This window comes from Mirounga angustirostris, unplaced genomic scaffold (genome assembly GCF_029215605.1).
Source record: "Mirounga angustirostris isolate CCGP_5_RB_7025 unplaced genomic scaffold, mMirAng1.0.hap1 SCAF_7, whole genome shotgun sequence".
NCBI classification, from domain to species: Eukaryota; Metazoa; Chordata; class Mammalia; order Carnivora; family Phocidae; genus Mirounga; species Mirounga angustirostris.
This window is the reverse complement of record NW_026991715.1, coordinates 143,308,972-143,323,708: the sequence shown is the minus strand read 5'-3', so window position 1 is coordinate 143,323,708 and position 14,737 is coordinate 143,308,972. Positions and strand designations below refer to the sequence as shown.

The window sequence follows — 14,737 nt, the reverse complement described above, 5'->3', positions numbered from 1 at the left end:
AGATCTTAAGACTTGGGTGTTATCAAAGAGGCCTTGGGAAGCCACTGAAAGACTTTAAAAAGCAAGGAATAGCATAATCATATTTCCATTCCTTCTAGAATATACAGGATAGACTAGAGTGAGCAAGAAGGAACAAGAGGAGATCTCAGTTAGGAAGCCATTGCTGCGGTCAGTCTATAGATGACAGAAGCTAGGATGAAGATGACAAAATTACAAAGGAGCCTTGTAGACTTAAATTCAGCATAGAACCAAATAAAGTGTTACATCAAAAAAAAAAAGGAAGAAAGGAAGAGAGTAGAGGGAGAGAGAAAGAGGGGAGAGAAGGAAGGAGAGAAGATGGAGCAAGAAAGAAAGGGAAGGGAGAGAAAGGAAAGAGGGAAAGAGGGAAGAAGAAAAGAAGAGAAAAAAAAAGAACAGAACTACTTGAACCTTCTACACTGTCCTTAAGGCAACAGTTTGACAATTCTTTTGGGCAGGATAAAAGTAATGAAGTTGAGAAGAAAAACTGAAGGAAGGGTGATCTCAGTTGCCCTGCATTACAGAACTCATTTTTCTTTTCTCAATAAATCATTGAATCTAGTTGTTTTCATGATTCCTCTGTACCTACCTGGACTTGGAGGTGGCTTTTCCCTGTTTTTACACTCCCTCTGGAGAGTGGAGGGGAGAACTTCCTACATTCTATTATAAACCAGCGTATTGTTAACTCTATGGCTTGTTTGGGGAAGCCCCTAAGGAATCCACCTGAGCTGAATATTCAAGCTAAAGTTTTCATTGTGAAGGCAGGACACGGGCAAGTCTTATTAGCAGTGACATTTCCAAGACAGGAGGCCAGCAGATTAAAGGTCTTTGAAAAGATGGATCTCCTGGAGGCAGGATTCACATTTAAACCATATGTAAAACTGACAGGGTTTTAGGCCAACTCTTGCATCAGGGGTCCTGAGATGCCTGGGGTTATAACTGTAGATTTGGGAATACTATGTCTCCCTCTCATCTACCTCTCCTCCCAAGGTTTCCACATCTTTCCTACTTCTTTTTTTTTTTTAAGTATTTTTATTTATTTTTGCAAGAGAGAGAGATAAAATGCACGAGTGAGGGGAAGGGGCAGAGGGAGAACCAGGCTCCCCACTGAGCAGGGAGCCCGATGCGGGACTTGATCCCAGGACCCTGGGATCATGACCTGAGCTGAAGGCAGACGCTTCACCGACTGAGCCACCCTGGCGCCCTCACATCCTTCCTACTTAAAGAAACATTGTTTTACTACTAACAAAATGGAGCAGCCATATCATTTTTGAGTTAATATAAAAATGGTAATGGAAGAGTAATACATTACTTTTACGTCATATCTATAAGCCGACCTTAAAAACATGGCTTTCTCATTCACTCCTGTACCATTTAGACCAAAGAAGATTATTAAATCACTTAGCCCAAATGTACACCTCACTACATTTGTTTACTTTTCCATTTGTCACAGAGGTATTGCCAGAAAATTCCATAGAAGCCTCCAAGAAAATTCTCACTGGGATTAAAATATTCAATATTTCTTTAAATTTAAAAGGAAATTCTCCTTAAAAATATTCTCCTCGGGGGCGCCTGGCTGGCTCAGTTGGTGGCGCATGTGACTCTTGATCTCAGAGTTGTAGTAGGTTTGAGCCCCACAATGGGTGTAGAGATTATTTTAAAATAATAAAAACTTCTTTAAAAAATATTCTATTTTTTTCTAATATGAACTTTTTACCTGGGCAATGGTTCTGTCAGGACACCAGGATCTAATAAGGAGAAGACGTTTAAAGCAGTCAAGAGATTTATCATAGGCATTTGGAAGGGGTTCTTCCTCAGGGTTTTCCTTATCAAACCAAATTTTCCACATTTTCTCATTTCTTGATATCTGAAAATACCAGGGAATAAGAATTGCACCACAGCACAGAAAAATCTTTCAGTAACAGTTCATGGTTATTTCTCATCATATCTTCTGACTATTCCAGACACGTGTGAATGATATCCCATGACTTTTTTTTTTAATTTTATATTCCACTACCAAAAATTGTGACAGTCTAAAATCAAATGTGATTTGCTCTAAAATCAGTCTGCATTAATGCCAGGTTACAGCTAGCTTTTGAAGTAGGGAGAGCCTTGGGTTGTTTAATTTCTTCTAATGCCTTTGTGGTATCAAATTTATGAGGAATAAAGAAATCAATGAAAACTCATTTTCATTATTTTAAGGAAATCTGATTTGCTCCATGAAATCCTCTCATGATCAGGAACGAGTTCACTCATTTATTCACGTATGTTTCCTCATTTTCCAAGACCACTCCTGGCACAAAAGAAGACATTTAATATATGTTTATTATTGAACAAAAAGCTTTTTGGTCAATACTCTTATTAATCTAGAATAATTTGAAATATACGACTTAATATCACCATCAAATGAGTAATGACACACATGCTCCCTTTACACGATTGATAAGGAGGAAGAGAATACAGTCCATTCTCCTTTGGGGCTTAAAAACAGAGACAGCATTCCATGGGCAATCATCTCCAAAACATAGAACAAACAAATAATGTCAGCAGATAAATATGATCCAATATTCTCTGGTATATTCCCCTTGATTAAAGCCCCAGATATATTTCTTGGAAGCCTAATCAAAGGGAAAAACATTCCAGATCCGTATTTAGAAAGTATTGTGTAAGAATATAAAGTAATAACCTCCCTCTATCATGAAAGACTACATGACGCAGAGGGATTTCAGGCATAAGACAATCTCCAGGAGACAGCAACTTCAGGAAGAGATATCAGTTGGGGAAAGGTCACTAGGAGTCATCTCATGATGCCAGAGGGCATTCAAACCTCCCAAATGAAAGTTATTTAATGCAAAAGAATGGGTTAAATTATATGGTAGAAATAATACAGACTACCAGGCATAAGCCAACACATACAGATAGAGCCAAACAGTAGGTTTCTGGTCAACCTAAACTGGGAAATTCAGGAACCAACCTTAGTACAATTTCTGGTCATAAAAAGCCTACAACTTGTGGCTGAATAAAGCCACCTTGCTCTCAGTGTGATTTCTCTCTGGTCATCTGATTCTCAAGAATCTGTTTCTTGGTTTGTCTCAATTCAGCTGTCTAGACACCACTTCCATGATCCCAGCACATATACAATTCATCAGGAACTGGCTGGTTATGACAAAGTAATAACTTGTAAAGATAAGGGGCCAAGAATTGGCATCAGATTTATGCCCAGACACCTGGCTAAGGCCATACCATGGGAGAACAAGAGACAAAGAAGAAGAGAAGAACAAGAGGCGAGAAAAGGATCTCTAACATTTAGAGGCAAGCTGTTCATATTTCTTTTCGTTTAATCTCCAGGAAGATGGCAAAACCTCTTAAATATGTCTAGTGATTTCATTGAATCTCTCAGTTTTCCCACTTGTGGATCTCCAGTGGGTGTTACTGACATGGGGCACTGGACGGCACCAGTTAGAGGTGGGTGGGGTCTGCTTCATCAGAGTGTGAGTGAGCAGGAGGAAGGTCAGGCACCGTGGCAAGAGTGACAACATTAAACAATCTCTCTCTTCCACAAATACCATAGCTAGTGATAAATCAGGAAGCTGCTCCCTGCGACACTGTCATAAGCTTATTCAAAGCACAAGTTACCTGATCAAGGACATCTGAAAACTGTCTGAGTTTGCTGAGTTCCACCAAATTCAACCAGGTCATGTCCAGGATCCATTTAGATGGTTTAGGAGGACAAGCTTTAAGGTCCAAGGAGGCACCTCCTTTAAAATTAAACATAGAAAGTTACTAGATTTTTCTTTCTTTACTCTAAAACAATCTATTTATATACAAAATCTTTTTCTTACACTTTTAATTATTTTACCACCTTGACATTTTTTAAAAGATTTTATTTATTATTCTGAGAGAGAGAAAGAGCATGCATGTGTGCGTGCGCGCACATAAGCAAGGGGAGGGACAGAGGGAGAAGCAGACTCCACACTAAGTAGAAAGCCCAACACAGGGCTGGATCCCAGGACCCTGAGATCATGACCTGAGCCAAAGTCTGACACTTAGGGACGCCTGGGTGGCTCAGTCAGTTAAGCGTCTGCCTTCTGCTCAGGTCATGATCCCAGTGTCCTGGGATTGAGCCCCACCTTGGGCTCCATCCTCAGCAGGGAGCCTGCTTCTCCCTCTGCCTGAAGCTCCCTCTGCTTGTGCTCTCTCTCTTTCTCAAATAAATAAATAAAATCTTTAAAAAAAAAAAAAAAAAGTCTGACACTTAACCAACTGAGCCACCCAGGCGCCCCATTACCTTGTCATTTTTTAGCCTCAGAAATATGTCATAGTAATGAACAAGCTTTATAATTGAATAAAGGAATAGATGATTTTAGAAAAACACATTTAAGATTCAGAAACATAGGTGTGGACCAGGGGGACGCTGGATTCTGTCCTAGCTCTATGTGGCCAAGGTCTAGGACAAGGCAGCTCATCTGTCTGGGTCTCTGTTTCCAAATATGTACACAGGGAATAATGAAGCCTGGGTGTTGTGATGATGACAGAATGAGAGAAAATATATATGTAAAGTGCACAAAACAGGGTCAAGACCACAGTAGAGGGTCACTAAATAAGTAGCTATTGTCAACATTAAGAAGTGCTCGATGTTGGCACAAGCTCTTTCAAGGAGAGAATTTATCTAGAAATGTAAGCATCACTACATGTGTTTAAAGGGTTCTCTACTAGAGGAGGGGGGAAGATGGCAGAGGAGTAGGGGACCCTATTTCAACTGGTCCCCGGAGTTGAGCTGGATATCTACCAGACCACTCTGAGCACCCACGAAACCAGCCTGAGATGTAAGAAGATCTGGATCTCTACAAACAGAATATCGCAGGAGGTTGGTTTCCAGGTACGAAGCGGGGAGCCCTGATTCCATGGGCAGATATCGGAGGATAAACGGCAGCGGGAGGGTGCCTGGCCATGGGGATCCTACACCGCCGGTGAGTGACAGCCTCACGCACTGCGGACGGGCGCAGACTCGCAGACCGGTAGCGTCGGGAAAGGACTTTAGGGCAGCCCCCGGGGTGGAAAACCAGACCGGCGGGGTCAAGCACATGCGAACCGCAGCCCCTCGGACAGAAACCGGAGCGACGGTCACGTGCATGCAAACTGCAGCCTCCAAGACGGAATCCCGGTGCGCCGGGGTCCCGCCGGTGAACTGCAACCCCCGGGGTGGAAACCCCGAGCGGCGGAGTCGCGCGCACACGAACTGCAGCCCCCGAGACAGGACCCCAAGTGGAGGAGTCGCGCACTGCGCGGACTGGGAGCGGCTGGCGGTATTAGAAGCACAAAGGGCAAAAAAAAAAAAAGAAGCACAAAGGGCAGAGACGGGCCCGACCTGGAGGCAGGACCGGGAGCGCTGCGGAGGGGCACACAACCCAGGCCGCTGCGGTTTATAGCAGCATGGACAGAAACGGAGACGGTGTGGCCTGGAGAGCTCACTGAAGAACAGACTGCGGTCTCTGCTCTGAGGCAGAGGGCTGGAAACGGTCTCTTCTGCTCTGACTGGCGGAAGAGACGCGGAAAGCCGCCAGGGAACAAAAGCCCCGAAGACTGATTCCCACTGAGCCCATCCCCCACCAGAGGGGCGCAGGGCAACTCCGCCCAAACAGGGTTGCCGAGTAACAGCACGGCAGGTCCCTCCCGCTGAGTAACAGCATGGCAGGCTGGGAAAACAAGAGGCCAGCAACCCTAAGGTCCCAACAAACAGGTGCATCTTGCTTGCGTTCTGGTCAATAATTTGGACTCTGTACATTCCCTCAAACACCCATCAACAGAATGACTAGGAGGAGGAGCCCCCAAAACAGAAAAGACTCAGAGATTATGACTTATGCTGCAGATTTACAAATGGATGCAGATATAACCAAGATGTCGGAGATGGAATTCAGGCTAGCAATTGTGAAGACAATGGCTAGAATGGAGAAATCAATTAAGGGCAACATAGAGTCTCTAAGGGCAGAAATAAAAGGTGAATTGGCAGAACTTAAAAATGCGATCAATGAGATCCAATCCAATCTAGATAATCTAACAGTTAGGGTAACTGAGACAGAAGAGAGAATAAGCGATCTGGAAGACAGTATAATAGATAAAAAGGGAAAAGAGGAGGCCAGGGAAAAACAACTCAGAATCCATGAAAATAGAATCAGAGAAATAAGTGACACCATGAGGCGTTCCAACGTCAGAATCATTGGAATCCCGGAGGGAGTGGAGAGAGAGAGAGGGCTAGAAGATCTATTTGAGCAAATTGTAGCTGAGAACTTCCCTAATCTGGGGAATGAAACAAACATTCGAGTCCTAGAGGCAGAGAGGACCCCTCCTAAGATCAAGGAAAACAGGTCAACATCCCGGCATGTACTAGTAAAACTTGCAAATCTTAGAACCAAGGAAACCATCTTAAGGGCAGTTAAGGGGAAGAGATCCCTTACGTACAAAGGGAGGAACATCAGAATAACGTCAGACCTATCCACAGAGACCTGGCAAGCTAGAAAGGCCTGGCAAGACATATTCAGGGTACTAAATGAGAAGAACATGAAGCCAAGAATACTTTATCCGGCAAGGATTTCATTTAGAATGGAGGGAGAGATGCAGAGCTTCCATGACCGGCAGAAGTTGAAAGAATATGTGACCACTAAGCCAGCCCTGCAAGAAATATTAAGGGGGGTTCTATAAAAGGAGAAAGACCCCAAGAGTCATATACAACAGAAATTTACAGGGACGATCTATAAAAACAACGTCTTCACAGGCAACATGATGACAATTAATTCATATCTTTCAATAATTACTCTCAACGTGAATGGCCTAAATGCTCCCATAAAACGGCACAGGGTTACAGATTGGATAAAAAGACAGGACCCATCCATATGCTGTCTACAAGAGACTCATTTTGAACCTAAAGATAGATCCAGACTGCAAGTGAAGGGATCTAGATCCATCTTCCATGCCAAAGGACCTCAAAAGAAAGCTGGGATAGCAATTCTTATATCAGACAAATTAGATTTTAAACTAAAGTCTGTCATAAGAGACACAGAAGGACACTATATCATTCTTAAAGGGTCTATCCAAAAAGAAGATCTAACAATTGTAAATATCTATGCCCCCAACATGGGAGCAGCCATCTACATAAGCCAACTGTTAACCAAAATAAAGAGTTATATTGATAACAATACGTTAATTGTAGGAGACCTCAATACTCCACTCTCAGCAATGGACAGATCATCTAAGCAGAAAATCAACAAAGAAACAAGAGCTTTGAATGATACATTGGACCAGATGGACCTCATAGATATTTACAGAACATTCCACCCTAAAACAACAGAATACTCATTCTTCTTGAGCACACATGGAACTTTCTCCAGAATAGACCATACACTGGGTCACAAATCAGGTCTCAACTGATACCAAAAGATTGAGATTATTCCCTGCATATTCTCAGACCACAATGCTCTAAAACCGGAACTCAATCATAAGAAAAAATTTGACAGAAATTTAAACACTTGGAAGCTAAAGACCACTCTGCTCAAGAATGTTTGGGTCAACCAAGAAATCAAAGAAGAACTTAAACAATTCATGGAAATCAATGAGAACGAACACATCGGTCCAAAACCTACAGGATACTGCAAAGGCGGTCCTAAGGGGGAAATACATAGCCATCCAAGCCTCACTCAAAAAAATAGAAAAATCCCGAATTCACCAACTAACTCTACACCTTAAAGAACTAGAGAAAAAGCAACAAACGACACCTAAGCCACACATTAGAAGAGAAATAATTAAAATTAGAGCAGAAATCAATGAATTAGAAACCAGAAACACAGTAGATCAGATCAACAAAACTAGAAGTTGGTTCTTTGAAAGAATTGATAAGATCGATAAACCACTGGCCAGACTTATCCAAAAGAAGAAAGGACCCAAATTAATAAAATTATGAATGAAAGGGGAGAGATTATGACCAACACCAAGGAAATAGAAACAATTATTAGAAATTATTATCAACAACTATATGCCAATAAACTGAGCAGTCTGGATGAAATGGAGGCCTTCCTGGAAACCTATAAGCTGCCAAGACTGAAACAGGAAGAAATTGACAACCTGAGTAGGCCAATAACCAGTAACGAGATTGAAGCAGTGATCAAAAACCTCCCAAAAAACAAGAGTCCAGGGCCTGATGGATTCTCTGGGGAATTCTACCAAACATTCAAAGAAGAAATAATACCTATTCTACTGAAGCTGTTTCAAAAAATAGAAACAGAAGGAAAACTTCCAAACTTATTCTATGAGGCCAGCATTACCTTAATCCCCAAACCAGGCAAAGACCCCATCAAAAAGGAGAATTTCAGACCAATATCCCTGATGAATATGGATTCCAAAATCCTCAACAAAATCCTAGCTAATAGGATCCAACAATACATTAAAAGGATCATCCACCACGACCAAGTGGGATTTATCCCCGGGATGCAAGGGTGGTTCAACATCCACAAATCAATCAATGTGATAGAACACATTAATAAGGGGAGGGAGAAGAACCATATGGTCCTCTCAATTGATGCAGAAAAAGCATTGACAAAATACAACATCCTTTCCTGATTAAAACTCTTCAGAGTATAGGGATAGAGGGAACATTCCTCAAGCTCATAAAATCCATCTATGAAAAACCCACAGCGAATATCATCCTCAATGGGGAAAGGCTGAGAGCCTTTCCCTTAAGATCAGGAACACGTCAAGGATGCCCACTATCGCCACTATTGTTCAACATAGTACTGGAAGTCCTAGCAACAGCAATCAGACAACAAAAAGAAATAAAAGGTATTCAAATGGGCAAAGAAGAAGTCAAACTCTCTCTTTTCGCAGATGACATGATACCGTATTTGGAAAACCCAAAAGACTCCACCCCCAAATTACTAGAACTCATCCAGCAATTCAGTAATGTGGCAGGATACAAAATCAATGCACAGAAATCCATTGCTTTCTTATACACTAACAACGCAACTGTAGAAAGAGAAATTAGAGAAACGATTCCATTTACAATAGCACCAAAAACCATAAGATACCTCGGAATAAAACTAACCAAAGAGGTAAAGGATCCATACTCTAGGAACACTCATGAAAGAAATTGAAGAAGACACAAAAAGATGGAAAAATATTCCATGCTCATGGATCGGAAGAATAAACATTGTTAAAATGTCTATGCTACCCAGAGCAATTTATACCTTCAATGCCATCCCGATCAAAATTCCAATCACATTTTTCAAAGTGCTGGAACAAACAATCCTAAATCCTAAAATTTGTATGGAATCAGAAAAGACCCCGAATCACCAAGGAGATGTTGAAAAAGAAAAACAAAGCTGGGGGCATCACGTTGCCCGATTTCAAGTTATATTACAAAGCTGTGATCACTAAGACAGCATGGGACTGGCACAAAAACAGACATACAGAACAAAGGAACAGAATAGAGAACCCACGTATGGACCCCCAACTCTATGGTCAAATAATCTTTGACAAAGCAGGAAAAAACATGCAATGAAAAAAAGACAGTCTCTTCAATAAATGGTGCTGGGAAAATTGGACAGCCACATGCAGAAGAATGAAACTCGACCATTCTCTAACACCATTCACAAAGATAAACTCAAAGTGGATGAAAGACCTCAATGTGAGACAGGAATCCATCAAAATCCTAGAGGAGAACATAGGCAGTAACCTCTTTGACATCGGCCACAGCAACTTCTTTCAAGATACATCTCCAAAAGCTAGTGAAACAAAAGCAAAAATGAACTTTTGGGACTTCATCAAGATAAAAACCTTCTGCACAGCAAAGGAAACAGTCAACAAAACAAAGAGGCAACCCACAGAATGGGAGAAGATATTTGCAAATGACACTACAGATAAAGGGCTGGTATCCAAAATCTATAAAGAACTTCTCAAACTCAACATCCAAAAAACAAATAATCAAGTCAAAAAGTGGGCAGAAGATATGAAAAGACACTTCTCTGAAGAAGACATACAAATAGCTAACAGACACATGAAAAAATGTTCATCATCATTAGCCATCCGAGAAATCCAAATCAAAACCACACTGAGATACCACCTTACACCAGTTAGAATGGCAAAAATGGACAGGGAAAGAAACAACAAATGTTGGAGAGGTTGTGGAGAAAGGGGAACCCTCTTACACTGTTGGTGGGAATGCAAGTTGGTACAGCCACTTTGGAAAACAGTGTGGAGGTGCCTCAAAAAGTTAAAAATAGAGCTACCCTATGACCCAGCAATTGCACTCCTGGGTATTTACCCCAAAGACACAGATGTAGTGAAAAGAAGGGCCATATGCACCCCAATGTTCATAGCAGCAATGTCTGCAATAGCCAAACTGTGGAAAGAGCCGAGATGCCCTTCAACAGATGAATGGATAAAGAAGATGTGGTCCATATATACAATGGAATATTACTCAGCCATCAGAAAGGATGAGTACCCAACTTTTACATCAACATGGATGGGACTGGAGGAGATTATGCTAAGTGAAATAAGTCAAGCAGAGAAAGCCAATTATCATATGGTTTCACTTATTTGTGGAACATAAGGAATAACATGGAAGATATTAAGAGAAGGAAGGGAAAAATGGGCGGGGGGAATTGGAGGGAGAGATGAACCATGAGAGACTATGGACCTGAGAAACAAACAGGGTTTTAGAGGGGAGGGGGGAGGGGGGATTGGTTAGCCCGGTGATGGGTATTAAGGAGGGCACGTACTGCATGGAGCACTGGGTGTTATACGAGAACGATGGATCGTGGATCACCACATCAAAAACCAATGATGTATTGTATGGTGACTAACATAACGTAATAAAATTTTAAAAAAAATAAAGGGTTCTCCTCTATAAATCAGTATATTATTTATTTCCATTTTGAGCACAGCCAAGGATCCTGTGCTATCTCATTTATTTTTGGCCAATCTAACCACAGCAAACATTTCCCCATTGGGTAGTGACTCTTCCCTTGCTGCTGCTGATCTGCCTAAGCTCACGTAATTCACATAACACACAGCACCAAAAAATAAACAATACCTTAAAATGTTGTTGTCGCCCACCTCAGAAGAACTAAATGTGTAAACAATCAAATTTTAAGTCAAAGGAAGAGTAGAAATTCTTTATAGGATGAAATATACTGTTTAATAAATGCCATCTATTAAAATGTTTCAAGGAAAATACACTCTAAGCATAATTCTTAAAAGGATATAACCAATTCATTTGGCCACCTTTAAAATCCTTTTTTGAACAGAGCAGGTCATGAACAAATAATAATACTCAAGATATTTATTGAACCAATCTCTACTTTACCCAGGTGCCATGGACCCCACTAAATTGCTATCTTTTGGCCAAATCCATCTTAGTGTATTTCCAGCAAAGTAAACATGGCCTTGAAGCAGTTTTGAGAAGATCATTAAGTCACCAAATCAAAACAGACTGCTTTAATGGCAGAGAGCAGTTAAAGACCTGAGGACAATGGCATTGTGTTGAAAAATGTCCTACCAATCTCCATGGAAACTGTCCATTTTCCAACAAACTCAAAAGAATAAGATATTCACCAGAGAGTTAGGGAGAAACTATTTAGAGGAAGGAAAGGGTGTTCCTTGCAACCAAAGCATTATTCATCATTTAGTAGAGGGTAACTGTGGCACGAATCTCTTGCCTACCTCAAAAGTGTACAATGGGCCACAGAGGATGATGGTAATGGGTTGAGGGCAGACATATTCCTGGATAATATGTACCTCTGATGAATGAACAGCTGGAATAGGCATAATTCAAAATAAATTCTCAAGGTGATTGAGAGTTATGCCATTGCCTTCATTCTGTAAACCCTTACATTGGGAAAAGGTAAGTTTGAATTTGTACTGTAATACTTTGTAAAAATGATATGTTCTTACAATGAAAAATTTCTACAAGTGATACCACACCATTATTAAGTGGTATAGCTAAAGAAGATTCAGAAAGTCATCTGGGCTGATCCTGTTCCATCTTAGAGATGAGCAAATTAAAAGACCAGTATCCAAACACTGTTGCTCTCTAAATAACATTTGCAAACAAGTGATTTTAAAGTCCTTGCAGAGGGAATTCACCCACTGGGTAGCTCTCAGCAAAATCACCAGCAATGAGCAACCTTACAACATCACTCCCTTGCAAAGCTCCCTCCGACACTCTGTTTCATAGCGCAGCATTAAAAAACTATTGAATGCCAAAAGCCCACAAAAAACAGTCCAGCCTATGCGAGCCTCAGATTAATCAAAACAAACTAAAATACTAAAGATAATATAACAATGCCTATCCTTTACTGAACATATCCTATGTACCAGCGTTTACACAAATTGTGTGACTTCTCGATAATCCGATGATGTAGATTTGACCACCCTTGTTTTATAGCACAGGAGGCTGGAGCCTGAAAAGTTTGAAGAACTTGCTCGAGACACTCGACAAGAAATTGGCAAAACCACTATTTTCACTTACAGTCGTCCTAACTCTAAATCCCACGTCTTCTATCACCACGCCAAATGGCAACATATTTCCCAGTATTTAAACCAGACCTGGACGCATTTCATGAGGAAATGCATTTCATGCCTGAATTGAGATGTTGGGAACAACTTGCCACAGGAAATCTCCATCAGCTGGAGGACCAGTCAATGAGACCACGAATCAGTACTATTTGAAGGGCTCAGTGAAGAAGTCACCCCTACATCTGCCTAAGGGGTGTCTCCCTAATTCATTCATCATCCACGAGCTCTGATTTAGAAAACTTGGAAAATAAAGAGACCCAAGGAGCAAGAGTTCAAGGGTTAGAGACAAAGAATAAAGAGAGAGAGAAAGAGAAAAGTGTCTGTAAATCATACATTTCTAAGTTCAAGTCTAACCAAATGAGTCTTTGTTGTTTCTGTAAGAGATGTGTGCAAATGCATATTTATATGAACACCAATACGCATTTGTTCACATAGGACTACGGGCTTACGCCCCCCAGGGCAAGCACGTGCACAGCCACACCCCTTCCCTCCTGCCCCTTCAGGGTCCTCTTCAAGTTCCTCAGCAAATCTACTCTCCAGGTGAACATGAAAATCTCTCCCCACCCACTGTAGATAAAATTATGTCTCATCTATAAAGTTAAACCTTCGCTTAGAAAGATATGGTAGATAAAGCCATTTAGACCCCAGCATCATTTCTACAATTACTTTAAATATTTTGTTGTCCAGACATTCAAGAATGTGACAGCAAATGTATTTCCTAGCCTCCCCTGGGCTGTATTGTGCGGTGGCACGAGGGACCTGCCTGTGAGCAATGCTTCAACAGATACAGAATAAATATCCATGGGGTGGGCTCCACAGTCGCCCTGCCCGTGGCTCCAGCCTCTGTCATACCAGGCTTGCCCCCACCGGCACCTTGATGCCATCTCCTCTTCCTTTGACACTCCCCCTCTGCCTGTCCCCAGGGCCAGTGCCCCCTGCCCCTCCAGGCCTTTATTCACCCGTCCATCTCTCAGGGAGGCCTACCCTATTAGGTTTCCCACTAAATATTCCATTTAAAATTTCAACTGCCCCCGCCGACTCTGCACACCCTGTTAACTCCCCATCTACCTTATCCTGCTCTGTCTTTTCCCGTAGTGCCTACTAGCTTCTCACATACTACATAATTTACTGTTTTATTTTGAGCCCCAAGTGTCTAGTCTGTGCCTCAGCACACAGTAGGCTCTCAATAAATATTCATGCAATAAATGAACAAATAAAACATTTCACATATATGCAATCTGCAATGTAATGCAAGGAAACTGTTAGAGCCAGAAAAAAAAGTACTGCACAGCACCTTCAAGTAATTCCTACATCTGGACCTGTGTACAGTGCTTTCTACTGTTATACTGACCTTTAATAAGGGTAAGAAACTCTTCATGCTTGACTCGGTTCCTCTGGATGTCGATCTTCAGGGTAAGCAGCAAGGTGAACAGGAACTTGTGTTCCTCATACAAGCCCCGGGCTGCATACTTATAAACCTCATAAGTCATATGCTCAATGATATTAGCAATCCTCTTGCTCGTAATTGGGCTCTTGACAGACCTGGAGGAGAGAACATTTAAATCGGGCTTATCCCACTCCCCTTTTCCATTGCCCATAAAAACGTCTTTACTGGAGAATAGGTAACTTTGGAGGGCCAGTTCTTTTTTACGCATAAGAATAAGCATCCTAAATCTAAAATAACCAGCATTCTCTCAACACAAAATAACATAACAGAATCCTCAGTGTTGTCTAAATCAATTTTACCAGCAGGGTATTACCACTCACAACAACATCTTGAGAATTTTCTTGTTTAACAGAAATACATGAAATCCAAGGAATAAATCCATGGATGAAGAGTTGGTAGAGCTGTCTCTGAGCGTAAAAGGACAAATGAGAATGATGTGTTAATACGCCGGTAATTACACTAAGCTGAGATTTTTTAAAAAAGAGTCAGCAGCAAAAGGAAAAGAAGTTATAAATATAATGTCATCATTCTAGCCCACAGATAGGAAATTCAGCTTGGCTTCCTGAGTACGGACATACCTGGCTAAGGAAAGGTCAAACAAGCCAAGAAACTGGCGGAGCGAAGTCTGATACATGTCATTAACCAAGCGCATCTCAGTGATGAGGAAGTAGAGGATACTGCCTCGAGTCGCCACTGAAAGACAAAGAA

At 41.4% G+C, this 14,737-nt stretch overlaps 1 protein-coding gene across 3 annotated transcripts in view; it reads right to left on the bottom strand.

Annotated features, from left to right (window-relative positions):
- The window catches only part of DNAH5 (dynein axonemal heavy chain 5), a 273,454-nt gene that overhangs the window by 24,552 nt on the left and 234,165 nt on the right, over nt 1-14,737 (bottom strand). For all 3 annotated transcript variants that reach the window (XM_064596856.1, XM_064596857.1, XM_064596858.1), the window contains exons 67-70: nt 14,608-14,722; nt 13,934-14,124; nt 3,655-3,776; nt 1,736-1,885 (exon numbers count right to left, since the gene is read on the bottom strand). In XM_064596856.1, the coding sequence (XP_064452926.1) occupies nt 1,736-1,885; nt 3,655-3,776; nt 13,934-14,124; nt 14,608-14,722 (578 nt within the window). The remainder of the gene's footprint in view (nt 1-1,735; nt 1,886-3,654; nt 3,777-13,933; nt 14,125-14,607; nt 14,723-14,737) is intronic.